At 43.0% G+C, this 27,601-nt stretch overlaps 2 protein-coding genes across 2 annotated transcripts in view; one reads left to right on the top strand and one right to left on the bottom strand.

The window, feature by feature from the left end:
* The window catches only part of RPS6KB1 (ribosomal protein S6 kinase B1), a 32,863-nt gene extending 26,975 nt beyond the window's left edge, over window positions 1–5,888 (top strand). Inside the window, exon 15 of the mRNA XM_060756790.2 lies at window positions 831–5,888. Within this exon, the coding sequence (XP_060612773.2) occupies window positions 831–1,068 (238 nt within the window). The 3' untranslated portion in view covers window positions 1,069–5,888. The remainder of the gene's footprint in view (window positions 1–830) is intronic.
* Window positions 5,889–11,694: 5,806 nt separating this feature from the next.
* The window catches only part of RNFT1 (ring finger protein, transmembrane 1), a 28,421-nt gene continuing 12,514 nt past the window's right edge, over window positions 11,695–27,601 (bottom strand). The window contains exons 4-9 of the mRNA XM_060756792.2: window positions 24,965–25,065; window positions 23,275–23,428; window positions 17,903–18,061; window positions 17,686–17,751; window positions 15,375–15,476; window positions 11,695–12,622 (exon numbers count right to left, since the gene is read on the bottom strand). Coding sequence (XP_060612775.2) covers window positions 12,488–12,622; window positions 15,375–15,476; window positions 17,686–17,751; window positions 17,903–18,061; window positions 23,275–23,428; window positions 24,965–25,065 — 717 coding nt within the window. The 3' untranslated portion in view covers window positions 11,695–12,487. The remainder of the gene's footprint in view (window positions 12,623–15,374; window positions 15,477–17,685; window positions 17,752–17,902; window positions 18,062–23,274; window positions 23,429–24,964; window positions 25,066–27,601) is intronic.

Raw genomic sequence — 27,601 nt, 5'->3', positions numbered from 1 at the left:
AAAGTTTCAACATTTTATCTTGCACATTTGGCCCACCCTTTGTGTTTGATTTTTATTATGTTATTTTGCACTTTCTATTTTATTTTGTTACATTATGCATTTTGTTGTCTTTAATTTTCTGTTGTTTTTATCTTATTTTGCTGTATTATTTTTGGGCTTGGCCTCATGTTAGCCGCCCCGAGTCCCCTTTAGGGAGATGGTGGCGGGGTATAAATAGTATTATTATTGTCGAAGGCTTTCATGGCCGGAATCACTGGGTTGTTGTAGGTTTTTTCGGGCTATATGGCCAAGGTCTAGAGGCATTTTCTCCTGACGTTTCGCCTGCATCTATGGCAAGCATCCTCAGAGGTAGTGACTCTCTACCTCACTACCTCTGAGGATGCTTGCCATAGATGCAGGCGAAACGTCAGGAGAAAATGCCTCTAGACCATGGCCATATAGCCTGAAAAAACCTACAACAACCCAGTATTATTACTATTATTATTATTAGGCTCCTCCTCCAGAGAGCACCCAGATGGGAGCTCACTTTCCCAGCAGCACTTGTGTGGGGCGGGCATTGAAGTCTCTTGAGATCCTCTCGGAGCATGATGGGAGTTGAAGTTTCTCTCTCTCTCTCTGTTTCTCAGCCCTGGTTGTGTCCGTGCTCTGATTGGCTGAGAATGGACACAACCAGCAACTACAATTCCCAAAACCCTCTCTTGTGGATTGTCTTGTTTTTAAATGGATAGTTTAGAAGACAAGAAGAGGAACCAGAACTTCAGTGCTTGAGGGCTTGACTCGTGACCCGTTGTTATTGCCAAACATTGATGCTTCTTATCTTTCTCTTAAAGCCCTGTTAAGTTCTGTCCCGGGGATTTCTGGGGACGAGGCAGTTCCTCCGGCGTGACCAATGCTCAGGCGCCTGTGGAGTACCCCATGGAGACCAGCGGGATCGAGCAAATGGACGTGACGGTGTGCGGAGAGGCCTCGGCGCCGCTCCCCATCCGGCAAACCAACACCGGCCCCTACAAAAAGCAGGCCTTCCCCATGATCTCCAAAAGGCCGGAGCATTTGCGCATGAACCTATGACGAAATCAACAGCAATCATTTCCTCCCCTTCCCCACGTGGAAAAGAAAATCTATATATATACACCTTAATTGGGTGGCGACAGGACATGAGGCCAAAACCTCACTGAGGGCAGCAGCCCTGCCATTCCCATCACGCTGAAATATTGAGGGCTCTTGAAGCTGACTTCTTCACTTTCTTATCTCTAGTATCAGAATGGGTCATTGCACAGAATAACGGACTGGGAAAGAACATGAAAACCATGGATCGCTCCCGGTCTCCACTTCCGGTTTTGAATCAGTGGTGCATCAAATAATACTGTGTTCGGAAGTACAGAAGCGAGCGACATGGATGCGTCGGTAGTCTTTCTCCTCGAGGATTTTTCTGCATTTCTGTCCAGAGCTGTGACAGTATTGAGAGTGGGAAAAGACGCCCACAAAGTCCTGCTTTTGTCTCTCGAATCCGGGGATTCGCCCACTTTGTCGGCTGCTTCGGTTGCATCCTCCGAAGGAGCGAAGCTGGAGTTTCAAGGCGTCGACGTCCCTTACAGAATCTACATATATATATTTTTGCAAATAGGTTTTCCCCTCTTTTTTTGTTGTTGTTTTCTTTCAACTATCCTAACTTGGGAAAGAAACCAAGTTCAAAATAATGAAAATAATGGTTTTGTGTTTGGAAAAAGAAAAAAAGAGAAAGAAATCATTGCTAATTACGTTAGTAGGATTGGAAGTGGATAAGGCATCCCTCAGCCAATCGTCTTATTATGGAATTGGGTTAGGCGAGAAGTCCTGCCCGCTGTGGAGTTCTCTTACTTTCCCTGCTTTTCTCTGCCCCAAATCCTGTCTAGAATCGATCATTCTGTGCAGAATACTTCCCTTCTGGCCTCGTCATTTCTTCAAAAGCTGGAAAACATGTTCACGTACAGCCATCGCAAAGAGTAAACCAAAAAGGGAGGCGCGGAAGGGGTATCGTATAAGCAGTCGTGATCAAAAGGGGGGGAAATGTTTCCTATTTTTTTATTATGTTTCCGATTATTGCTGGGAAAGAGGTGGCTTTATCCCGTCTCGGCCCCATTACTTGCCTTTTTCCGTTTCCCTCGCAAACTATTTGATTTCCTCGGCCGGGGATATGGGTGGAGGGAGTCGATCCATCCATCCGCTGATTGTATTTGAAACTAAACCACAAAAAAAAAAAGTATTAACGATGGCCTTTGACGAATGTCTTCCAGAGAACTTTTGCGAATTTGATTTTAGGCAAGGTTTACTATTTATGTTTTCTGCGATTGTTATTGAAGACGAAAGAAAGAGAGAGAGAGAAAAAAAATAAACAATCTGTACAAAATGGACTTTTAATAGGTACAAAGAAATAAATAAAGGTATCTTTTACCTTAACTTAAATACTTCCTGCCTTAAAGAAAGCATTTCCATGGACGTAGCTTAAGCGAAGAGGGTTCACAAAAGCCTAGGGCAGAGCGTGTGCATGAGTGGGAGTGGTGTGTTTGTGTTGGCCTTTGCATAACTGTGCGGCGGCGGCGACAACGTTCGCGTCCGGGTGCTTCATTCTCTGGCGTCCATTTCTCTCTCCGTCTCTCTCTGTGCGGACTCTGCCACTGAGGAATATATATCTGCGTGTGTATATATTCCTGTTGCTTCTTTGTGTTGATTCTCTTTGTGAGCCATAGGATCCAAGCCATAAGTCTTTCAATAGTAAACATACTTTGTTTTGAATCCCATTGCAGCGTCGCAGTGAGTGAGACATTAGCCCCGTTGGGTTGGATCCCGCTTTGGACCTCCGTGGTCTTCCCCATCAATTGAATTGTAATCTGAGACGCTGATAGGGCTGTTTTTTGGGGTGGGGGGACCCCGAATGAGAAGAACTGAACTGACAGCTCTCTGCTGTTGTTGGGGCTCAAGCCATAGAGTATTTTCTGCCTCTTTTGGGCACCCTCTGGATCCTTTCGAACTCTTGTCCTCCACATACTTTGGACCTCAACTTCCAGAAGCTTCAGCTAGCATGGCCAACGCTTGAGGATTTTGGGAGCTGATGTTGAGGACAAAAGGGTGTCCAACTTGAATTCCCATCGCCCCTAAGTGAGGTACGGGGCGCATTGTTCATTGATATCTGAAGGGCGAAAGGTTCTAGATTCAGCATCCCTCTCTTCTCCTCCCTCTTGTTCCTCATAGCAGCCATTTAGGGGACAAGTGAGCAAAAGGTAGTCCCGTGGAAACCAGTGACCTGCAGTTTTGACATTTCTGGAGTGTGTGCCTGTGTGGGGTTGGATTCCCCATTGATTGCCCATTCTGGCTTTCCTTTGGTGGTGGAATCAAGTGTGTGCTCACTTGTCCGTGAGCTCCTACGAAAGAGTGGGCGTTCTCCACCGAGGAGAAATCACACCATTGGAATAAGAAGTGCTCCAAATCAAGGCTGTCTGAAGGTCATGGTTTCCACCTTCCTTTGATGTGGTCCAGAGCTTGGGAAAATTACTAGTGTGAACGGTTAAGTTCCAGAATCCCGAAACAAGGGGTGATAGGAGGTAAACATACAATACGTTGGATCCAGATCTAGTTCTGCTTTAGGTTGACTTATTGAAATCAGTGGATTTTTGTTGGGCGAGTGAGTTTATTAACAAAAGACCCTTCTCATAAATGTACAGCAGAGTAACATATTAGCAGCAGCGTGACCCAGCATCAGTAGCCCAAAGTAATAGAAAGAATAAAAAAACACAGACCAATGTTATCTCTTCCATAGGCTTTTCTTTATAGCAAAATAATATGGTTGCAGTATTTACAAAAACGAGGTTGCCATAATACGAACAAAGTTAGTTATACTTCCTTCTTTGCTTCCCCGCTAGGTTTCTTTCTCATGTAGACAAACAGCTTCACTCCCACAGAGCCTCTTCTCACACCGAAGTTGCATAAAAGCTTCACACAGTAGCTTTTTACACAAAGCCTTCACACACAATGGCCTTCAATTTGGGGCGTCTCTTACCGAAGTTTCTCACAGACCAGGCCTACTCACACTGAGGCCTACCTTTCTCCCACTGAGGCCCTTTCACACTGAGGGCTGTCTCAGTCTAAGGCGAACTAACACTGAGGCGTTCTCATAGTGAGGTCTACTAACACATTGAGGCCCTTCTCTCACAGACTGAGGGTTTCCTCAGACTGAGGCTTATCACACCCAGGCCTTCCTTTAACACTGAGGCGTTCTCTCACACAGACTAAGGCCTACCTCATACTCTGAGGCCTTCTCTCCCTGACTGAGACCTTTCTCACACTGAGGGTTGTCTCCGACTGAGGCAAACTAACACTGAGGCATTCTCATACTGAGGCCTACTAATACACTGAGGCCCTTCTCCCACAGAGACCTCTCACAGACTTGAGAGTTTCCCCAAACTGAGGTTTATCATACTTCTCACACCCATGCCTTCCTTTAACATGGAGGTGTTCTCTCACACAGACTAAGGCCCACCTCACACTCAGAGGCCTTCTCTCCCTGACTGAGACCTTTCTCAGACTGAGGGACGTCTCAGACTAAAGCAGTGGTTCTCAACCTCTGGGTCCCCAGATGTTTTGGCCTTGCAACTCCCAGAAATCCTAACAGCTGGTAAACTCGCTGGGATTTCTGGGAGTTGTAGGCCAAAACACCTGGGGACCCACAGGTTGAGAATCACTGGACTAAAGTGAACTAACACTGAGGCATTCTCATACTGGGGCCTACTAATACACTGAGGCCCTTCTCCCACAGAGACCTCTCACAGACGGAGAGTTTCCCCAGACTGAGGTTTATCATACTTCTCACACCCAGGCCTTCCTTTAACACGGAGGCGTTCTCTCACACAAACTGAGGCCTATCTCATACTCTGATGCCTTCTCTCTCAGACTTAAGACCTTTTTCCCACTGAGGCCCTTTCACACTGAGAGCTGTCTCAGACTAAGGTGAACTAACACTGAGGCATTCTCATTCTGAGGCCTACTAACACACTGAGGCCCTTCTCCCACAGAGACCTCTCACAGACTGAGAGTTTCCCCAGACTGAGGTTTATCATACTTCTCACACCCAGGCCTTACTTTAACACGGAGGCATTCTCTCACACAGACTAAGGTCTACATCACACTCTTAGGCCTTCTCTCCCAGATTGAGAGCTTTCAAACTGAGAGATGTCTCAGACTAAGTTGAACTAACACTGAGGTGTTCTCATACTGAGGCCTACTAACACACTGAGGCCCTTCTCCCACAGAGACCTCTCACAGATTAGGACTATCATACTGAGGTTTGCTAACACTGAGGGTGACTAAGTGTATTAAACTGCAGCTTAATATTTCCAACAGTTTTCACCAATTTGAGCTCTTAATTTCACTGGGCCAACTCAAGATGGGATTAATCCTGGCAGAGGAGAACCAACTTTCCTACAACGTTGAGGGTCAAACGTGGAGATGTTTCTTGGTCAGGAAATTCTGGAAGACGTAGTCCTCCCACAAAGTAAATTTCCCAAGCTTTGGATGGTTGTGTCGCTTGATAATGGGACGCAACCTCTTTTGCTCTAGGGTTGAATTTGAATACCGTCTCTTACGATCGTGCGTATTGATGATCTTCTTTTGGATGCATGTGTGACCTTCCGCAGGAGAGTATCCGCTATATGGCTGGCAGAAGGTGGCAGAGTATTTTGCCTGCTTTTCTTCCCCCCGTTAGATCGTTTTGCTGTAGACGTCAACCTCGCTTTTCCTTTTTCATCCTCTCTTAACTGTGAAAACTTTGGAATCGCAACTTGGGACAGCAAGCACACACTATGCAATATGTGTTACTCTGTATTTATTTGTACAAAAAATAAATATCCAAACCTTGACGATTATTATTTTTCTTCCTCCCTCGCCCTCCCCTCTGTATATATATCGCTTATTAGTAATGTCAGTTTTAACGGGAGTGGAATTGTATCTCTTGTACAACTTCGGAGAGAATGGCTAGGATATGAAATGCGGTGGCTATATCGAGAACTTAAGTGCTTTCTTTTCAAAAAGAGAAATGTCTTAAAAAGTGTTCATTAGAGGTATAGTAATTAAGATTTATTTTGTACGAGCTGTGCTTTTTTAATTATAATCTCGGGACTTTTGCTATCATTTGATTTTTTATAGATTTTTGTACCATTATATTAAAAAAAAAGATGATGATAATAATAATAATAATAATAACTGGGATTAATACCTGCTGAGGCTAACGACATATTTTAAGTATTAAATCTTGATAACTTGAACCATGTTTTATTTTCATTAGACTTGGTGGTATTGAAATGAAAGCTGTGCTCATTGTATTCTGCAGCTCACTTTGAGGCAAAAAGGAAAGCCCAAAAGCTTAGAGTCAGAGCCCTCCTGCCCTGTGAGGTGCCTTCAGGTAAGGAGGAGGTGTTGAAAAGGCCTGGGTGCTCTACCATTCCCTGTAGATCTGGTGGGGAGCCTGTGGCTGTCCTGGCGTCGGCCTACGTCTCCTGTCCGTCCTGACAAGGATGGGAGGCGTAGTCCAACAACTGGCAGCGGAGCCACAGTTTCCCCATGGCGGCTGTAGAATGTGATGCAGTTTGGCCCCAATAAATAGTAGTCATCTATGTGGACTTGAGTTGGGATCTGTCTCAAACCGCCTTGAGTACCAGCTCACATCTAGCTATATCAGGCATAGGCAAGCTTTGCCTTCCTGCGTTAAGAGATTAAGTTCATCTCATTCATTTCCCATTCTCTATACCAGGTGTGGGGAAACTTTGGTAAGGTGTTAGGAATTGTGAGGACTTGAGCTGGGATCTGTCTCAAACCACCTGGAGTACCAGCTCACATCTAGCTATATCAGGCATGGGCAAGCTTTGCCTTCCTGCGTTAAGAGATTAAGTTCATCTCATTCATTTCCCATTCTCTATACCAGGCATGGGGAAACTTCAGTCAGGTGTTAGGAATTGGGGGAGCTCAAGTCCAAAACACCTGGCGAGTTGTAGAATGTGATGCAGATTGGCCCCAATAAATAGTAGTCATCTATGAGGACTTGAGCTGGGATCTCTCTCAAACCACCTTGAGTACCAGCTCACATCTAGCTATATCAGGCATGGGCAAGCTTTGCCTTCCTGCGTTAAGAGATTAAGTTCATCTCATTCATTTCCCATTCTCTATACCAGGCATGGGGAAACTTCAGTCAGGTGTTAGGAATTGGGGGAGCTGAAGTCCAAAACACCTGGAGGGTTGTAGAATGTGATACAGATTGGCCCCAGTAAACAGTAGTCATCTATGTGGACTTGAGCTGGGATCTCTCTCAAACCACCTTGAGTACCAGCTCACATCTAGCTATATCAGGCATGGGAAAACGTTGCCTTGCCTGCATTAAAAGTTTAAGTTCATCTCATTCATTTCCCATTCTCTATACCAGGCATGGTGAAAATTTGGTAAGGTGTTAGGAATTGTGGGAACTGAAGTCCAAACACTTGAAGGGCCCACCTGGAGGGTTGTAGAATGGGATGCAGATTGGCCCCAACAAATTGTAGTCATCTATGGGGACTTGAGCTGGGATCTGTCTCAAACCGCCTTGAGTACTAGCTGCTGTTTAAAATGGATTTGATAGCTCCTTTTACTAGCAGTTGAGGTAAATAAACTATGCCTGCAGATCAGCAGACTAGCTGAATGCTAGACATGGCCACTAGCTTCACATCTAGCTATATCAGGCATGGGCAAACTTTGCCTTCCTGCGTTAAGAGTTTAAGGTCATCTCATTCATTTCCTATTCTCTATACCAGGCATAGGGGAACTTCAATAGGCTGTTAGGAATTGTGGGAGCTGGTCCAAAACACCTGGAGGGCCTAAGTTTGCCCATGCCTGCGATACAAGAACCAGTTCCTAACTAATTGGGGTATGATCTGAGGCCTAAAATACACATTAAGTTAAACCGTGCAGTGTGCAGCTAGTTGAAGGTCCTCTTTGTGAGTATAGCCCTGATCCACATGAGGAAGCTTAAACCATTCTTTCCATCCATCAGTTTGGGCTGTGGTTAAAGGACGGCGGCGGGACTGCTTGTTTGTTTAGATCAGGTATGGGCAAACCCAGGCCCTTCTCTTTTTCCTTCCTCCTTCCCTTTCATCCTTCCCTTTTGTCTCATCTTCCTTCCCCTTTTCCTCTCCCCTTCCCTCTTTCTCCTTCCATCCTTCCCTTCCTCGCTTTCATCTTCCCTATCTCCCTTTCTCCTTCCCTTCCCTTTTGTTTGTCCTTCCTTCCTTCCTTTATCCCTCCCTTCCTTCCATCCATCCTTCTCTTCTTCCCTTCCTTGCTTTTTTCCCCTTCCTCCTTCCCTTTCATACTTCCTTCCCTTTTCTCTTCCCTTCCTTCCCTCTTTCCTCCCTCCTTCCCTCTTTCTCCTTCCATCCTTCTTTCATCCTTCCTTCCCTCTCTCTTACTGCTTCTTCTCTTCCCTTTTGTTTGTCCTTCCTTCTCTTTCCTTTATCTTTGCCTTTCTTCCTTCCATCCTTCTCTACCTCCCTCCCTTTTCCCTTCCTCATTCCCTTTCATTCTTCCTACCCTTTTGTCTTCCTTTCCTTCCCTCTTTCCTCCCTCCTTCCCTCTTTTTTCCTTTCATCCTTCCTTCCCTCTCTCCCTCTTTCTCCTTCTTTCCTTCCCTTTTGTCTTTCCTTCCTTCTTTTTCCTTTATCCTTCCCTTTCCTCCCTTCTCTTTTTCTTCCTACTTCCCTTTTATCTTCCCTTCCTTCCCCTTCTCTTTCTCCTTCCCTTTTGTCTCTCCTTCCTTCTCTTTTCTTTATCCTTCCCTTTCTTCCTTCCCTCCTTCTCTTCCTCCCTCCCTTCTTTTTCCTTTCCCCTTCCCTTTCATCCTTCCTTCCCTTTGGCCTTCTCTTCCTTCCCTCTTTCCTCCCTCCTTCCCTCTTTTTCCTTCTGTCCTTCCTTTCATACTTCCTTCTCTTTCTCCTTCTTTCCTTCCCTTTTGTCTTTCCTTCCTTCCCTTTCCATTAACATTGCCTTTCTTCCTCCCTTCTCTTTTTCCTTCCTCCTTCCCTTTTGTCTTCCCTTCTTCCCCTTTCATCCTTCCTTCCCCTTCTCTCTCTCCTTCCCTTCCCTTCCTTCCATCTGTTCGTGCTGTTGTTAAAGTAGGGCGGTGGGGCTGCTTGTTTGTTTAGATCAAGTATGGGCAAACCCAGGCCCTTCTCTTTTTCCTTCCTCCTTCCCTTTTTCGTTCCTTCTCTTTCCTTTTTCCTTCCCTTCCTTCCATCCTTCTCTTTTTCCTTCCTCCTTCCTTTTTTTGTTCCTTCTCTTTCTTTTTTCCTTCCATCCTTTTCTTCCTTTCTTTCTTCTCTTATTCCTTCCTCCTTCCTTCCATTTTGTCTTCCCTTTGCTCTGCCCCTCTTTCTCCTTCCATCCTTCCTCCTTTCCGTCCTTCCTTCTCTCTTTCCTTCCTTCGTTTCCTAGCAGGGAGAGCTAGAGTGTGGCCCCCAAGTTAGAAAGTTTGCCCGGGCCTGGTTTCCATCAGCCCAGCCTATGTCGGAGAGCAGCAGAACTGCATTGGGAACTGTCTTGGGATGCATCTCCAAAGCAGATTAGTTGATTCACGTAGTAGCATCTCAAAGGGAAACGGTTCTAGACCAGGAACCAAGTGCAAACTACCCACTGATAGGAGTGGAGATTGGGCTGGGGGAGTCCTCCTCGGAATAGCTGGCCGTGCCCCCCTCCGCATTGAGGACCCCCTTCTACAGCTGCCTTACTAGGAATGGTATGAGGGTCAACATCCTTCCTGCATTTCATTCTGTACTGTTTACTGTAATAAAAAAATATACTTGATTTCAAAACCACACACAAATGGATGTAAATAGCAATTAAATGCAACTTTGAACAAACACAAATGGTGATGGTTTTTGTTTGCTGTTTTGTCCTCTTTCAGAGAGAATGTGCCTTTCTAGCGATAAAAGAGTCTTTGTGACGCAGCTGAAAAATCCCTTAAAAAAGGAGTTAGCTCCGTTTATTGACCATTACAATTGAATGGCAGCTATAGGGAAAGTTTTAGCAAGGTAAGCACAGACGTGGGGCTTCCCATGATACTTAAGGCTGGGATGGGGACCCAGTGGCCCTGCAGAGGTTGAACTACGTCTCCCATCAGTTCTTACTGTTTGTGACTGATGGAAGAGTCTGAGGACACCAAAAGAGCCCTTGTGCAAATGTAGGAGAGGTCTTCATTGTTTGGAGAGCTCCTGACATGTCATGGCGCTTAAGTGTTAGCTGGAAACCGCTCCGAGTCGCTTTCGGGCTGAGAGGGGCGGTATATAAATATAGTAAATAATAATAATAATAATAATAATAATTGTGTGATGTTATCTAACTCCTATTTCAGTTCTTTTATTTTTAATGAGTATATAAGCCCTCCCTGCTGGGTTAAACCGCTGAGCTGCTGAACTTGCTGACCGAAATGTTGGAATCCGGGGAGCGAGGTGAGCTCCCACAGTTAGCCTCAGCTTCTGCCAACCTAGCAGTCCTAAAATATGCAAATGTGAGTAGATCAATAGGTACCGCTCCGGCGAGAAGGTAATAGGTACTAGGCATGTGCATTCAGGGTAAGCCTTGATTCCTTTCATGTCCCAGCTTTCAGCGGTGTCCTCGAACTGTTTCTACTCAGCCTCCCGAAATTGAGAGGGCAGATATTTGTTTTCAGTGCTGAAAGATTTGTTTTCTTTTGGCCTATTATTGGGATGGGGAGGGGACTTCCCACCCAGGCTCCCCTTCCCAGTGTGATCTTTTGGGCAGGGTTTACCTCGCCTGAGGACTGAGAAGGGCGGTATACAAATACAGTAAATAAATAAGTACATCTTCTTCATCTTCACCTGGTTGGGGCTGAAGACCCATTGTGTTTGCTGCCTGTATCCGCTCTGTACAATCCAACAGGTCCAGAGTGCCCAGGCCTGCACCTGAGCGCCAAGTAAGCAGCATTCCTTACTCGGTGCTCGGCTGCAGGCCCTGGCAATCAATCCGAAAAGCAGGCTTGAAGCCGGTACCCACTCCTGCCTGCCTTTCGTATTGAGTTTATTTTTGTTCTAGGAGGGGCATTCCTGTTCTGTGCTATCCAAATGGATGGAATGAAACAAAAACATGAATCAAACAGATGATACAGATACCGGGCCCATGACTAATACACACTGCTTCTGCAGAAGGTAATGGCACTCCATGCAGTCATGCTGGCCATATGATTTTGGATGTGTCTATGGAGAACTCTGGCTCTTTTGGCTTAGAAATTGAGACGAGTACCAACCCCCAGTCAGACACAACTGGACAATGTCAAGGGGTAACCTTTATCTTACTACTACATTACAATATTATTATGCCGGCCACATGACCTTGGAGGTGTCTACGGACAATGCTGGTTCTTTGGCTTAGAAAAGGATATGAGCACCCTCCCCCAGAGTCAGACACAACCGGACTTAATGTCAAGGGGAAACCTGTATCTTATTGTTACATTACAATATTATTATATATTATTATGCCGGCCACATGACCTTGGAGGGGTCTATGGACAACGCCAGCTCTTTGGCTTAGAAATAGAGATGATAGTTGGACACAACTAGATTTAACATTGGGGAAAACTTTACCTACATACTGGCTTCCATAAAAGGTATCAATGACAGTCCAGACCAACCACTTTCAAATGTTTATTCTTTTTCATATATTGATTCGTATACTACAGGCTGCTTTTTAAAAAGGTTCAATAAAATAGATCTTTCCCCCTTTAGTAAAATGTAGGTGGTATCACAAAAATACAGTACTTTTCCTTTTTTTTACAAATTCAGGCTTACAAAAGTAGAAAAAAAAGCTTTCTTTCCAGGAGTACATAATTAAAATATAGATTGGAGAGCAAAGTTCCTTCCGTGCTGCTTACGAAATATGCGCGAGTGCAATAATGGCATCGAGAGGAGAAGGAAAAAAAAGTCGTTTTGCTTCAACCAAGAGCAAAGTGCTGCGGAGAAAAGTTGCTTTTTGCAGGTGAGAGATCACCTCGAAAGTGCTGCGATCCTATTGGTAGGTGGAATGAACCAATGGAATTCACATAATTGCTGAAAAGTTGCTCAATTATCAATCCAGTGGGTTTCTCTTTAGCGCCCCTTCGTACTACTCAATTTTGGAATAATTAAAATGTGGGATTTAGACCAAGATACTCTATTATTACTACTGCAATGGCGGCTCCCTTTCAGACTGAATGGATGGAAATAGTATATAAAGCTTGCAAAAAAATCCTCAAAATTACACACAGAAAAGCATTTCGAAATTGACAAGCAAATCCATGAAAACTCATTTTGAAGACTGAAATCCTGTATGGCAATTGAGAAAAGAGGAGAGACAGAAAGCCCTGAGTACGTCGCCCCTTCCACCTTCCACCAAGGAGTAAGGGCATCACACCGAGAAGCGTGGCTCTGGCAGGATGGCTCTCCTTTTAATAGACCTGTAGATGTGCTGAGGTGGCCCCGTCTTTCCACTTGTTGACGTGGTCGCTGATGACCGTCCGGCAGAGCGGGCACGTCTTCTCTCGGTTGAACCATAGCGCGATGCATTCGTCACAAAATATGTGCTGGAATGAGAGGGAAGGCAGAGGTTCACGGGATCAGCCAAAATACGTCAACACTTGCTAATGATGGCACTGTAAGCAAGGAGTAGCGGTTGTTTAACTACTTTAGATCTACAAAAACTTCAGGTGGCTCCTCAGGGTGCTGGGCCGGGTTTTAGCACAGTTGGTAAATCACCAGCAATGATAAGATCTACCAACCGAAAGGTTGCCAGTTCGAAGCCCCGGGTTGGCGTGAGCTGCCGACTGTCAGCCCAGCTTACTGTTGACCTAAGCAGTTCAAAAACAGCTTGAGCTGTAATTAGGTACTGCTAAAACTAGTGGGAGAGGAATTTTACGATGCTATAAAGAAAAAAGATCAGAAAATATCCGGTGACCAAAAGGAAGGAGGAAGTCCTGATGGCGTTTCGTCATAGAGGATGGAGTGACAGCACCCCCCTGCAGGTCGGCGTGAGCTGCCAACTGTCAGCCCAGCTTACTGTTGACCTAAGCAGTTTGAAAATAGCTTGAGCTGTAATTAGGAACTGCTAAAACTAGTGGGAGAGGAATTTTATGATACCATAAAGAAAAAAAGATCTGAAAATGTCCGGCGACCAAAAGGAAGGAGGAAGTCCTGATGGCATTTCGTCATAGAGGATGGAGCGACAGCACCCCCTGCAGGTTGGCGTGAGCTGCTGACTGTCAGCCCAGCGTACTGTTGGCCCAAGCAGTTTGAAAACAGCTTGAGCTGTAATTAGGTACTGCTAAAACTAGTGGGAGAGGTATTTTAATGCTATAAAGAAAAAACATCAGAAAATATCCGGTGACCAAAAGGAAGGAGGAAGTCCTGATGGCGTTTCATCATAGAGGATGGAGCGACAGCACCTCCCTGCAGGTTGGTGTGAGCTGCCGACTGTCAGCCCAGCTTACTGTTGACCCAAGCAGTTAGAAAACAGCTTGAGCTATAATTAGAGAAATTAGGTATTGCTAAAACAAGTGGGGGAGGTATTTTACGATACCATAAAGAAAAAAGATCAGAAAATGTCCGGCGACCAAAAGGAAGAAGTCCTGATGGCGCTTCATTATAGTGGATGGAGTGACAGCACCCCTCCCCCCACTCCCCCGTGGCAGGATTCAAGAACAAACTTCCAAGGCTCCAAAAAGTCAGACTCAGGCAAAAAAATACCTCCTTTCTGTTCTGTCTCTCTATTGTTTATCCAGTTTGCTGTGTATGTGTACTATGATCCGCCCTGAGTCCCCTTGGGGCAGATAGGGTGGAATATAAATAAATTTATTATTATTATTATTATTATTATTATTATTATTTTACTGACACAAAAACACAGTATGTCACAGCAAACGAGATATATATGCTGGATTTTGTATTATTATTATTATTATTATTATTATTATTTACCTTACTTATATACCGCTGTTCTCAGCCCGAAGGCGACTCACAGTGGTTCACAACAAATAAGAACAGCAAAAATTCAATGCTACAGTATAAAAAACAGTTAATAACCTACCACATTACATAATTAATAACAATTACTATAATAACCATTCATTATCGTCTCATCATCAAACACATGTTCCAGATTCGTCATCCATTGTTCCATTCCAGTGTTCATTAACCAATCATTGCACTAATTATTCAAACTCCTGCTCAAACAGCCAGTTCTTCACTTTTTTGCGGAATACCATTAGAGATGGTGCTAGTCTAATGTCCGTAGGAAGGGCGTTCCACAGCCGAGGAGCCACCACCGAGAAGGCCCTATCTCTCGTCCCCGCCAGACGTGCTTGAGAAGCAGGCAGGATCGAGAGCAAGGCCTCCCCGTATTATTTGTGTCAGTATTATTTTACTGACACAAAAACACAGTATGACACAGCAAAAGAGATCTATATGCTGGATTTTGTATATTATTATTATTATTATTATTATTTTACTGACACAAAAACACAGTATGACACAGCAAATGAGATCTCTATGCTGGATTTTGTATTATATTTATTATTATTACTTTACTGACACAAAACACAGTATGACACAGCAAATTAGATCAATATGCTGTATTTTGTATTATATTTATTATTATTATTGTTATTATTATTATTATTATTATTATTATTATTATCCGGTGGCGCAGTGGGTTAAACCCTTGTGCCAGCAGGACTGAAGACTGACAGGTTGGAGGTTCAAATTCGGGGAGGGTGCGGATGAGCTCCCTCTGTCAGCTCCAGCTCTCCATGCAGGGTCATGAGAAAAGCTTCCCACAAGGGTGGTAAAACATCAAAACATCTGGGCAATGTCCCCAAATCTGGGGAGAGTGTGGATGAGCTCCGTCTGTCAGCTCCAGCTCTCCATGCAGGGACATGAGAGAAGCCTCCCACAAGGGTGGTAAAACATCAAAACATCTGGGCAATGTCCTTGGAGATGGCTAATTCTCTCACACCCGAAACAACTTGCGGTTTCTCAAGTCGCTCCTGACACGGAAAAAAAATCTATGCTGACGATTGTGCCACCACCACCCAAGCAGGGAGCTTTGAAATGGTTGAACAAAAGCTCTCCAAAGCTTTAGGTACTCTTACTTATTTATTTACTACATTTCTACCCTATATTTATGCACTGAAATGTTTTAAGAGCCAAGCAATAACTTTACCCGAAAGATTCAGCTCATACTCTTATTTTACAGCTCACTTAGTACAAGGCCTGCCACTGTCGTTGAGGAATCTTTGTCAGAAAGCCTCCCTCATCCGCTGAAAGTCAGCACAAGGTTACCTGGCAAATGAGGAGGACAGGTTTCCGGAATTCCGCTTGGCAAATGGCGCAAATGTCCTCCGCCTCCGCACATTGCCGCTTGCTGGCTGCTGTGCCATAGCTCTGCAAAGGGAGAGAAGGGAGTAAAGGTCACAAAGGAAGAGTCTGTGTCATGTTTGGGATTTTGGAGAACTTCAGAAAGGATCCCAGTACCGCCGGAATGTTTGGATTTGACAAGTAACAGGAATGGATGTGACACCACTTTCCTTCTGAAAGGAAGGAAACCAATATTTCAGTGTCCTGTGATAAATAGAAGTGGGTCAGGGGACATCTTTAATGAACACCCCTATACAAGGGGTGTTCATTAAATATGTCCCCTGACCCACTTCTGTTTATCACAGGACACTGAAATTGCACATGTGTAATGATACAAGTCTCTATAGGTTACGTGCCAATTGACAACCCAGAACTGAGAACGGTCTTGATTTGACGGGTGCGGAAGTGGAGTGAGGTTTGGGAGTGGAATACAGAGCATAGAGTTGGAAGAGACCTCATGGGCCATCCAGTCCAACCCCATTCCGCCAAAAAGCAGGAAAATTGCATTCAAAGCACCTCCGACAGATAGCCATCCAGCCTCTGTTTCAAAGCCTCCAAAGAAGGAGCCTCCACCACACTCCGGAGCAGAGAGTTCCACTTCTGAACAGCTCTCACAATCAGGAAGTTCTTCCTCATGTTCAGATGGCAGCAATGTGGCAGTCATCACGTTGCGTGACTCGAAAGGCAACACACCAAAGGAAATGTTTGATGAGATGAAAGAGGTTGAGAGTGAGGATTCCCCATCATAGGATGGAGTCAAGAACTGGCATCGTCAATTCAAATGTGGCTGGACTTTCCAGGGCAAACACACCATCCAACAAATGGAGGTCACCATTTCGAAAAATCGCCACGTAACCATTCTCCACCAAGCCCAAAATGTCAATATAAGTGTGAGATCCACGGGAAAAAAATCACCCAGGACCATCTTCAACTGCATAAGGTATCCACTTGCTGGGTCCCCTGGCTGCTCTTGACAATGACATGCCATGGAAAGCAGGAGGACTTTTTCCACAGACTGATCACACAGATGGGTCCATCACTCTGATCCTGAGACTCAAGTCCAGTCGATGACATGGAAGCATTCTGACTCACCGCCTCCAAAGAAGGCACGTGCCCAACTCTCAGCAGGCAAGCTCATGCTCATAGTATATTGGGACCAGCATGGAGTGGTGCTGATGGATTTCCGAGGAAAGGGGACCATGCTCACTGGGTCAGACTAGGCTTCACTGCTGCGGACATTGCTGGAGGCCATCGCAACCAAGAGATGTGGCATGCTCGCCAAAGGTGTCCACCTTCTGCAAGACAATGAACCTGTTTACAACTCACCTATTGCCCGAATGGAAGAAGCATGGTCCTGTGATTTGGAAATTCGACCGCATCCACGATTCACCCAACCTCACACCATTGGACTTCCACCTCTTTCCAACAAGGAAGTTATTTTTGAAGGGCAAGCCTTTTTCAGGTGATGAGACTCTGATAACACCGCCTGAGCTCTGCGAGTGCAGCATTTTTCCGAATAAAGCAGAGAGTGTTTGAGGACCGGGACATCCGTAGGGAGACCAAGGGGCTTGTCTATAAAGCTATTGTCCTCCCAACCCTGCTATACGCCTGTGAGACGTGGACTGTCTACAGACATCACATGCAACTCCTGGAACGATTCAATCAGCATTGCTTCTGAAAAATCCTGCAAATCTCTTGGGAAGTCAAGCGGACAAACGTCAGCGTGCTGGAAGAAGCAAAGACCACCAGCATTGAAGTGATAGTCCTCCAACATCAACTCCGCTGGACCAGCCACACCGTCCCAAAGCAGTTGCTCTACTCCAAACTGTATGCATGGGCAAGTGTATGTTTTGCATGTTTTGATATGGTCAAAATTGACTAATCACTAAAGAATTGTTGTTGTTGTACTCCAAACTCAAGAAAGGAAAATGGAACGTTGGTGGGCAGGAAAAGAGATTTAAAGAAGAGCTCAAAGCCAACCTTAAAAACTCTGGCATAGACACTGAGAACTGGGAAGCCCTGGCCTGTGAGCATTCCAGCTGGAGGTCAGCTGTGACCAGCAGTGCTGCAGAATTTGAAGAGGCACGAATGGAGGGCGAAAGAGAGAAATGTGCCAAGAGAAAGGTGCATCAAACTGAAGTTGGTATGTTAAATTGTGACAGCAATGACAACGTGGGAGAAAATGACAGGAGCAGTTTATCTCTTTTTCGTTTGCCGAGGACATAACAATACTCACTGGTTGTGTGCAGAACGCCCTGAGGACCCGCCTGAGGTTTTTCAGGTTTCCAAAAAAGCCCAGAAGCTGGAAAATAAAAATAAGAGTGGGCTGTTTTACAATGGCATTCTTTGTCAACACAGTTTTATACATTTCCCCAGAATACATAATGTAATGCAGCCGTAAGGTGGGCTTGCGCTTGTGTCTGACGTCAACAGGGAAGTGAATCAGTGTTTACCTTGAGGACAAGATACAGCAACGCGAGCAGGACTCCGAAGCACCATCCCAGCGTACTGTCATGCTCCCGCAAGCCAACAAGGTACTGGAACCAGACTGGGACAGGGACAACGGTGCGGTAGAACTGGCAGAATTCTTCTAAGAGCATATAACAGTAACCCTGAAGGAAAGTTACAAAAAAAGAAGGGGTAGAACTACAGGGAAGGGTGATGTTTACACACTGTGGCTTTACATTAAAATAGGTTCAAATTACACGCTCAGAAACAATACAGGACATAGTCTTCTTCTAGCTTTTCTCTTTCAAAATATACGAGGGTTGAATGAAAAGTAATGCCTCCACCTTCATAACTCCTCAACAGATGGCAGTACTGGTATGCGGCAGGGACTGGCTTGTTCAGTAGACTCTTCTCTACAGTTCCATTTTGTTGGGAAGCCTTAGCTTTGAACGGTTGTGTTGTTAAAGTGAAAAGTAATGCCTCCACCTTTGTAACTGCTCAACAGATGGCAGTACTGGTATGTGGCAGGTACTGGCTTGTTTAGTAGACTCTCCTCTACAGTCCCATTTTGGCAGAACGGATGTGTTGTTAAAGTGCGAAGTGTGGAACCCTGCACAGACGGTCGGTCAATGCGACTTAAACTACGTGAAGTCATTGAATTCTTGACAGCAGAAGATTCACCAAGGGAGATTCATCAGAGAATGCAATTTGTTTATGGTGATTATGTTGATGTGAGTACTGTGTCTCGTTGGGTGAGAAAGTTTAAAAATGTTGAGGTGGGAACATCTGACTTGCATGACAAACAAAGAGTTGGATGTCCTGTGACAGCAACCACCGAGTTTCACAAGCAAAAGTTTCCCAGATTGATTCAGGACGATTGTCGTATCACTCAGAGAGAAAATTCAAGCATAATCATAGAGTTGGAAGAGACCTCATGGGCCATCCAGTCCAACCCCCTTCTGCCAAGAAGCAGGAAAATTGCATTCAAAGCACCCTTGACAAATGGCCATCCAGCCTCCGTTTAAAAGCTTTCAAAGAAGGGGCCTTCAGCACACTCCGGGGCAGAGAGTTCCACTGCTGAACAGCTCTCACAGTCAGGAAGTTCTTCCTCATGTTCAGATGGAATCTCCTTTCTTGTAATTTGAAGCCATTGCTCCATTGCGTCCTAGTCTCCAGGGCAGCAGAAAACAAACTTGCTCCCTCCTCCCTGTGGCTTCCTCTCACATAGTTATACATGGCTCTCATGTCTCCTCTCAGCCTTCTCTTCTTCAGACTAAACATGCCCAGCTTTTTAAGCCGCTCCTCATAGGGCTTGTTCCCCAGACCCTTGATTATTTTAGTCCCCTTCCTCTGGGCACATTCCAGTTTGTCAACATCTCCCATCAACTGTGGTGCCCAGAATTGGACACAATATTCCAGGTGTGGTCTAACCAAAGCGGAATAGAGCATGGGGAGCATGACTTTTAGTCGCCCTCCTCTGGACACATTCCAGCTTGTCAATATCTCTCTTCAGAACATGTGGGTCACATTATTACTTTGCTTGGCTATCGGAAGATCTGTGCACGATGGGTACCCAGGATGAGAGAACAGTGAGACGCTGGTTGCGGAAACAAAGTGTCGACTTCTTCTATGACAGCTTCAGAAAACTTTTTCATCATTGGCAGAAATGTATCCAATTGTCTGGTGATTATGTGCAAAAGTGATTAGTGGTAGTTAAAGAGCACATTCTAAAGATTATTTCTGTGTTTGATTTATTCAAATATTCCCATCCAAAGCCAAGTAACGAAGGTGGAGGCATTACTTTTCATTCAACCCTTGTAGTTGGAGAAAGAATGTCTGAGAAAAACACATCTCTGTCCACAAAAAAGAATGACATGTCCAAAGGTGATTAAGATAGAAACTTGCCAGACATTGCGGCCAGCATGTTCCATTTCCCAAACGGAGAGTTTTTGGCACCGAGCCGTGTGTGAACGGCCAACTTTTCTCTCGCAGCCTGAATAGATACAACCCAGGCCGGGCTGCATGACGCAGTTTCGGCTTTGTTTTGTACTGGGAACCAGTCCCAGTACCATTTGAGAGAGAGCTCATTCCTGTCACTGAAGAAGCGCAGGGGGAAACCCTCACAGAGCTGGCTCATTTCTCTCGTATTGTTACGAATCTCTTTGGAGTAACAAAGCTGCACAATATTGGCAGTTCTTCCACATCTGGGTCAGAGGCATGTGTTTGACAGGGCCTGGAACCAACAAAACAGGAGAAATCCAGACAATAATCAATCAGGGCCAGCTAACACTTCCCAACGAAGGATCCCTCAGGCAGCAACCAGCTAAGCTTTGAAGCTGCAAGTACACTCAATGCTAACCAAGGTGGACAATTGTAATAACAGTAAATAAAACTTTGGGTTGTTGGAGGTTTTTAGGACTATATGGCCATGTTCTAGAAGCATTCTCTCCTGACGTTTTGCCTGCATCTATGGATGAAGTACTTTGGCCACATCATGAGAAGAAAGGAAAGCTTAGAGAAGACAGTGATGCTGGGGAAAAGGAAGAGAGGCCGACCAAGGGCAAGATGAATGGATGATATTCTTGAAGTGACTGGCTTGACCTTGAAGGAGCTGGGGGTGGTGACGGCCAACAGGGAGCTCTGGCGTGGGCTGGTCCATGAAGTCACGAAGAGTCGGAAACTACTGATGCTGGGGAAAATGGAAGGAAGAAGGAAGAGGGGCCGACCAAGAGCAAGATGGATGGATGGGATCCTTGAAGCGACTGGATTGACCTTGAAGGAGCTGGGGTGGTGATGACCGAAAGGGAGCTCTGGCGTGGGCTGGTCCATGAAGTCACGAAGAGTCGGAAACAACTGAACGAATGAACAACATGGCAAGCATCCTCAGAAGTTGTGAGGTCTCTGAAGATGCTTACCATAGATGCAGGCAAAACGTCAGAAGAGAATGCTGCTAGAACATGGCCATAGAGCTCGAAAAACCTAAAACAACCCAGGCAAGAGTTCTTTCTCCCATCCTGGACATTACTCCACAGATATATATACCCCATTTTGCTAGTTTCCAACAAACCTCACCACCTCTGAGGAGGCCTCCCATAGATGTGGATGAAACTTTAGGAGAGAATGCTTCTGGGACATGGCTAGACAGGAATGAACTCAACTGAACGAATGAACAACAGGGACAACTGAATAAATGAACAACAATATGGCAAGCATCCTCAGAGGTTATGAGGTCTCTGAGAATGCTTACCATAGATGCAGGTGAAATGCCAGGAGAGAATGCTGCTTGAACATGGCGATATAGCCCGAAAAACCTACAACAACTCAGTCAATAGTTCTTTCTCCCACCCTGGACATTACTCCACAGATATATAAACCGCATTTTGCTAGTTTCCAACAGACCTCACAACCTCTGAGGAGGCCTCTCATAGATGTGGGTGAAACTTCAGGAGAGAATGCTTCTGGGACATGGCTAGACAGGAGTGAACTCGACTGAACGAATGAACAACAGGAACAACTGAACAAATGAACAACAACTTGGCAAGCATCCTCAGAGATTGTGATATCTCTGAGGATCTGAGGATGCTTACCATAGATGCAGTCAAAACGTCAGGAGAGAATGCTGCTAGAACATGGCCATATAGCCCGAAAAACCTACAACAACCCAGTCAATAGTTCTTTCTCCCACCCTGGACATTACTCCACAGATATATCAACCGCATTTTGCTAGTTTCCAACAGACCTCACAACCCCTGAGGAGGCCTCCCATAGATGTGGGTGAAACGTCAGGAGAGAATGCTTCTGGGGCATGGCCATATCTACAACAACCCAGGCAAGAGTTCTTTCTCCCATCCTGGAATTATTCCACAGATATATAAACACCATTTTGCTAGTTTCCAACAGACCACACAACCTCTGAGGATGCTTCCCATCGATGTGGGTGAAACTTCAGAAGAGAATGCTTCTAGGACATCGTGGAAAGCTCACAGCAACCCAAACAAGACTATGTAATTTTTCTCGTTGCAAATAATTTCTTGATGGGCGCATCTTATGGACACACTTCCCAAGTATCAGACTAGGATATATAGCACCATATATAATATATATAATAAATAATATCGCCGCAACGCCTACGTTCTCCATCTGGCGGTGCTTTCAGACATCCTTTCACCTAATCAATAACTGGGATATCTGCTGATCGGGCAAGATTTTCATGATTCGCTTCTACCAAGATAATACAGAGTGATTTATTTTTGCTCTTCTGCCCCCGCCTGAAAGCCAGGCAGATTTTATCCCGGCATTAAACCTTTCTCCTTTCACCTAAATGGTTGGAGACGGATGAAATCGTCGCCGTTCTTCAATCACACGTCAAAAGTGTTATGAAGAGTCAGCAGGAACGTTGAACTGTCATTACTTTGTCAAATACTTTCCACGGCTAATAACTAAGTGTATTTAACAGCCGCATATTTATCTTTCAGCATCAAAAAATGTAACTTCTTGGCCAGTGGTCGCTGAAGACTGCTTTAGCTGCCATGTATTGTATTGTCGAAGGCTTCCATGGCCAGAATCACTGGGTTGTGAGTTTTTTGGGATGACTGGCCATATTCCAGCAGCATTCTCTCCTGACGTTTTGCCCACATCTATGGCAAGCATCCTCAGAGGTAATGAGGTCTGTTGGAAGTAGGAAAAATGGGTTTATATATCTGTGGAATGACCAGGGTGAGACAAAGGACGTTTGTTTGCTGGATCTAGGTGTGAATGTTTCAGCTGATCACCTTGATTTGCATTCAATGGCTTGGAAGCGCCTGGGGGGAATCTTTTGTTGAGAGGCTACCAGTATTAAAAAACTCAAAAATTACAGCAGCAAAACAACAGAGGGGAAACAAACAGGCACATGAAATCACTCTCAACAAAAGATTTCCCCCCAGGCGCTTCCAAGCCATTGAATGCAAATCAAGGTGATCAGCTGAAACATTCACAGCTAGCCCCAGCAAACAAAAGTAGGCAGCCAGACCTTGAAGCTGCAAAGCTATTAAATACTAATACTAATGGCCAATTGAAACATTCATATCTACCTCCAACAGAGAAGTGTTCTTTCTCCCACCCTGGACATTATTCCAAAGATAATGGCAGTAAGCAGCCAGACCTTGAAGCCCCACGAGGAACAAATGCTAATCAAGGTGGCCAATGGAAACACTCACATCTACCTCCAACAGAGAAGAGTTTTTCATCCCATATTACTTACAACAACCCACTAGATTGTTCTGGCCTATCTGCTATAGCACACAAAATAATGCATTTTAGTCTCAGTTTTCAGGTAAGCAACTTGCAGTATAACAAGGGTTAGTAAGCTTATTTTTTAGGAAATGGGTTCTCTTACTTTGGATTTAGAAGACACGAGAAGAGAAGGCAGCAGGAGAACAACACACTTGAAGCTCATGAACAGGAACTTCAGAATGAAGTCGGTGATGCCCACAATCCACAGCACCTCCCAGAAGCTCATAAAATCCACCTTCGGACTCAAAAAGATCAAGCTGGGAAACAAGAACAAGCATTTCAGGGAGTGGTTTTGGTTTTATTTTTGTTTATCTGCAGAGGCCTTTCTGAGTCCCCTTCAGAGTGAGAAGGGCGGCATATAATATAATATATTGTATATTATATTATATATAATATATATTGTATTATATATTATGTATTCTATATACATATATTTATAATATTATAATGTAATACAATATAATACTACTAATAATGATATTATTATTATATACTTTATATTACATGTAATATGACTAATAATATTAAAATGTAATAGTACAATATGGTAATTTATAATACTGATATTGTACTGTGCTAATAATATATATCTTGTAAGCTGCTCTGAGTCCCCTTCAGGGTGAGAAGGGCGGCATATAATATCATATATTGTAAATATAATATAATATTATATTATACATATTATATATATATATATATATATATATATATATATATAGTATATACATATAATATTTATAATATAATGTAATACAATATAATACTAATAATGATATTATATATTTTATATTACATGTAATATTACTAATAATATTACAATATAATGGTATAGTACAATATAGTAATATATAATACTGGTATGGTACTGTGTTAATAATATATATCTTGTAAGCCGCTCTGAGTCCCCTTCAGAGAGAAGGGCGGCATATAATATAATATATTGTATATTATATTATATATAATATATTGTATATTATATTATATATAATATATAATATAATATATTATATATAATATATAATATATAATATAATATGTAATATATAATATAATATATTATATATTATATATAATATAATATATTATATATAATATAATATACAATATATTATATTATATGCCGCCCTTCTATTATATATTGTATATACATATAATATTTATAATATTATAATGTAATACAATATAATAATATTATTATTATATATTTTATATTACATGTAATATTACTAATAATATTACAATATAATGGTATAGTACAATATAGTAATATATAATACGGATATTGTACTATGCTAATAATATATATCTTGACTCCCCTTCACAGTGAGAAGGGCGGCATATAATATTATATATATATATATAATATAATATTGTATATACATATAATATTTATAATATTATAATGTAATACAATATAATACTAATAATGGTATTATATATGTTATATTACATGTATTATTAGCAATAATATTACAATATAATAGTGCAATATAGTAATATATAATACTGATATTATACTGTGCTAATAATATATATCTTGTAAGCCACTCTGAGTCCCCTTCAGGGTGAGAAGGACAGCATATAAATGCCGTACATAAATAAAAAATAAATAAATCAGCACCGCAAATCACTAAACCGAATCTCAAGTTAACCAAACACTGATTCGTAACCCTTTTGGTACTAATGTTGGAGAGTGGTCCCTGGTCAAAGAGATTTTGTACAACCCTCTTATAGTGCCGAGGCTTCTTAAATGTGGTTATCTTGCAAGTAGCGCACCCAGGGCCAATCCTTACCTGTAATGAAGGCGTTGGGAGTAAAAGGTGTAATAGATGAGGAGGGAAGACCCCACGAGGAACACCAGTAACCACACACATTGCAATCGGGAATGCCTCTCCTGCAAGATGAAAGAGAGGGAAATTGGTGCCGTTTGCCCAGCGGGTTCAGACTGCTCAGTTGTTTTGGTAGAGACAAAACGTGAGGCTACGATCCTCTCAAGTTTAACTAGAGTGCTGAACTCAGATGTTAAGAGAATTTTACACCACACATATGCAGTGCTTTGATTCCATTTCAGCTGCCATGGCAACATCTGATAGAATCTAGGATTACATGGTTTGGTGAAATACAGGGTTAGTCAAAATGAATAGGCCAATAAGAAAATTAATTGTACCCGAATGTATGTTTACTGTAACCAAACCACAGCTCTGAACATCTCTGAAGGTGAGACAAAACTTTGATAATTTATCTGTCGATACGTAGCTGTAGTTTGGTTACAATAAACATACATTCGTCTAAAATTAATTTTCTTATTGGCCTATTCATTTTGACTAACCCTGTAGTTTGATTTCTCTGCCAAAGAGTGAGATAGGAAACTACAAATCAAGAGTATATTGGCCAGGGCAATTTGAGTAGAACTGTATTATTACGAGGGTTGAATGAAAAGTAATGCCTCCACCTTCGTAACTCAACAGACGGCAGGTACTGGTATGTGGCAGGTACTGACTTGTTCAGTAGACTCTCTTCTACAGTTCCATTTCGGCGGGAAGCCTTAGCATTGAACGGTTGTGTTGTTAAATTGAAAAGTAATGGCTCCACCTTTGTAACTCCTCAACAGATGGCAGTACTGGTATGTGGTAGGTACTGGCTTGTTCTCTAGACTCTCCTCTACAGTTCCATTTTGGCAGGAAGCCTTAGCATTGAACGGTTATGTTGTTAAAGTGAAAAGTAATGCCTTCACCTTCGTAACTCCTCAACAGATGGCAGTACTGGTATGCAGCAGGTACTGGCTTGTTCAGTAGACTCTCCTCTACAATTCCATTTTGGCGGGAAGCCTTAGTATTGAACCGTTGTGGTGTTAAAGTAGAGGACAGTCTACTGAACAAGCCAGTACCTGCCGCATACCAGTACTGCCATCTGTTGAGGAGTTACGAAGGTGAAGGCATTATTTTTCATTGAACCCTCGTATAATACAAAGAAGCTTCTCTGTTAGTCTCTTGCAGAATAAAAAATAAAAGAAGGAGAAAGGATGGAAAAAAGAAATGTGGCAATAATTGTAAGGCAAACTGTTTTTACTTTGATGGGAGTTTTTGTGAAAAGGGCCGGGCTGTAGCACAGCTGGTTAATAACCAGGTGCAATAGATCACTGACCACTGGAAAGTGGCAAGTCTGAAGCCCAAGTCAGATTGAGCACCCAACTGTTGGTCTAAGTTCACTGTCCACCTAAGCCACTGGTTCTCAATATGTGGGCCCTCTGCTGTTTTGGCCTTCAATTTGGGGTGGAAGCAAGAGAAAACACTCCTATACCATGCCCTAAAAGATAAAATATGCTAAATGAGTTTTCTTGATCCTGGATAAAATCTTAAAAGTAGCCTAAACACATTGAATATTCATGCCCCCAACACTGAAATCTGTATAACAAAGGGATATGTTTTCATTTAACAGTATTAAAGGCTGTTTGAGCTCATTATTAATAGGCAGCCTTTCCAGGAAATCTGAAAAAGGTACAGCTTGTAAAAAAAAAACCCAATAAAAGCAATAAAACATTTCAGGAGATGAAAATAAAAACTAAAATAAAGTGGGAGAGCAAAAAGAAAAGCCAAGGTGCTAATAGTGAACTCATTCTCTGAGTACGGAGGCAACTGCAGCCAAAATGGCATAGCTAGCTACTTCATTAATTTCTTAATGAAAGAGTAATCATTAAGTACCGTACACACTTGAGTATAAGCCGAGTTTTACATCCCGTTTATAAGGCTGAAAAAGCCACCCCCCAGCTTATACTTATTAATTATTTTACTCTATTATTATTATTTTTATTACATTTATTATGTTACTCTATTATTATTACATTGACATTATTTGCTCTATAATTATTAATTTTATTACATTTATTATTTTATTCTATTATTATATTTATTATTTTAATCTATTATTACATTCATTATTTCACTCCATTATTATTACATTTATTGTTTTGTCGAAGGCTTTCATGGCCAGAATCACTGGGTTGTTGTAGGTTTTTTCGGGCTATATGGCCATGTTCTAGAGGCATTCCCTCCTGACGTTTTGCCTGCGTCTATGGCAAGCATCCTCAGAGGTAGTGAGGTCCTACCATAGATGCAGGCGAAATGTCAGGAGAAAATGCCTCTATAACATGGCCATATAGCCCGGAAAACCTACGACAACCCATTACATTTATTATTTTACTCTATTATTATGATTGCATTCATTATTTCACTCTATTATTATTACATTTATTATTTCACTCTATTATTATTACATTTGTTATTTTACTCTATTATTGTTATTATTACATTTATTTTTACTCCATTATTATTATATTTATTATTTTACTCATTATTACATTTATTATTTTACTCTATTACCAATGGCGCAGTGGGATAAACCGCTGACCTGCTGAACTTGCTGAAAGGTCA

The sequence above is a fragment of the Anolis sagrei genome, chromosome 11 (assembly GCF_037176765.1).
Source record: "Anolis sagrei isolate rAnoSag1 chromosome 11, rAnoSag1.mat, whole genome shotgun sequence".
NCBI classification, from domain to species: Eukaryota; Metazoa; Chordata; class Lepidosauria; order Squamata; family Dactyloidae; genus Anolis; species Anolis sagrei.
This window is presented reverse-complemented; position numbering and strand designations above follow the sequence as displayed.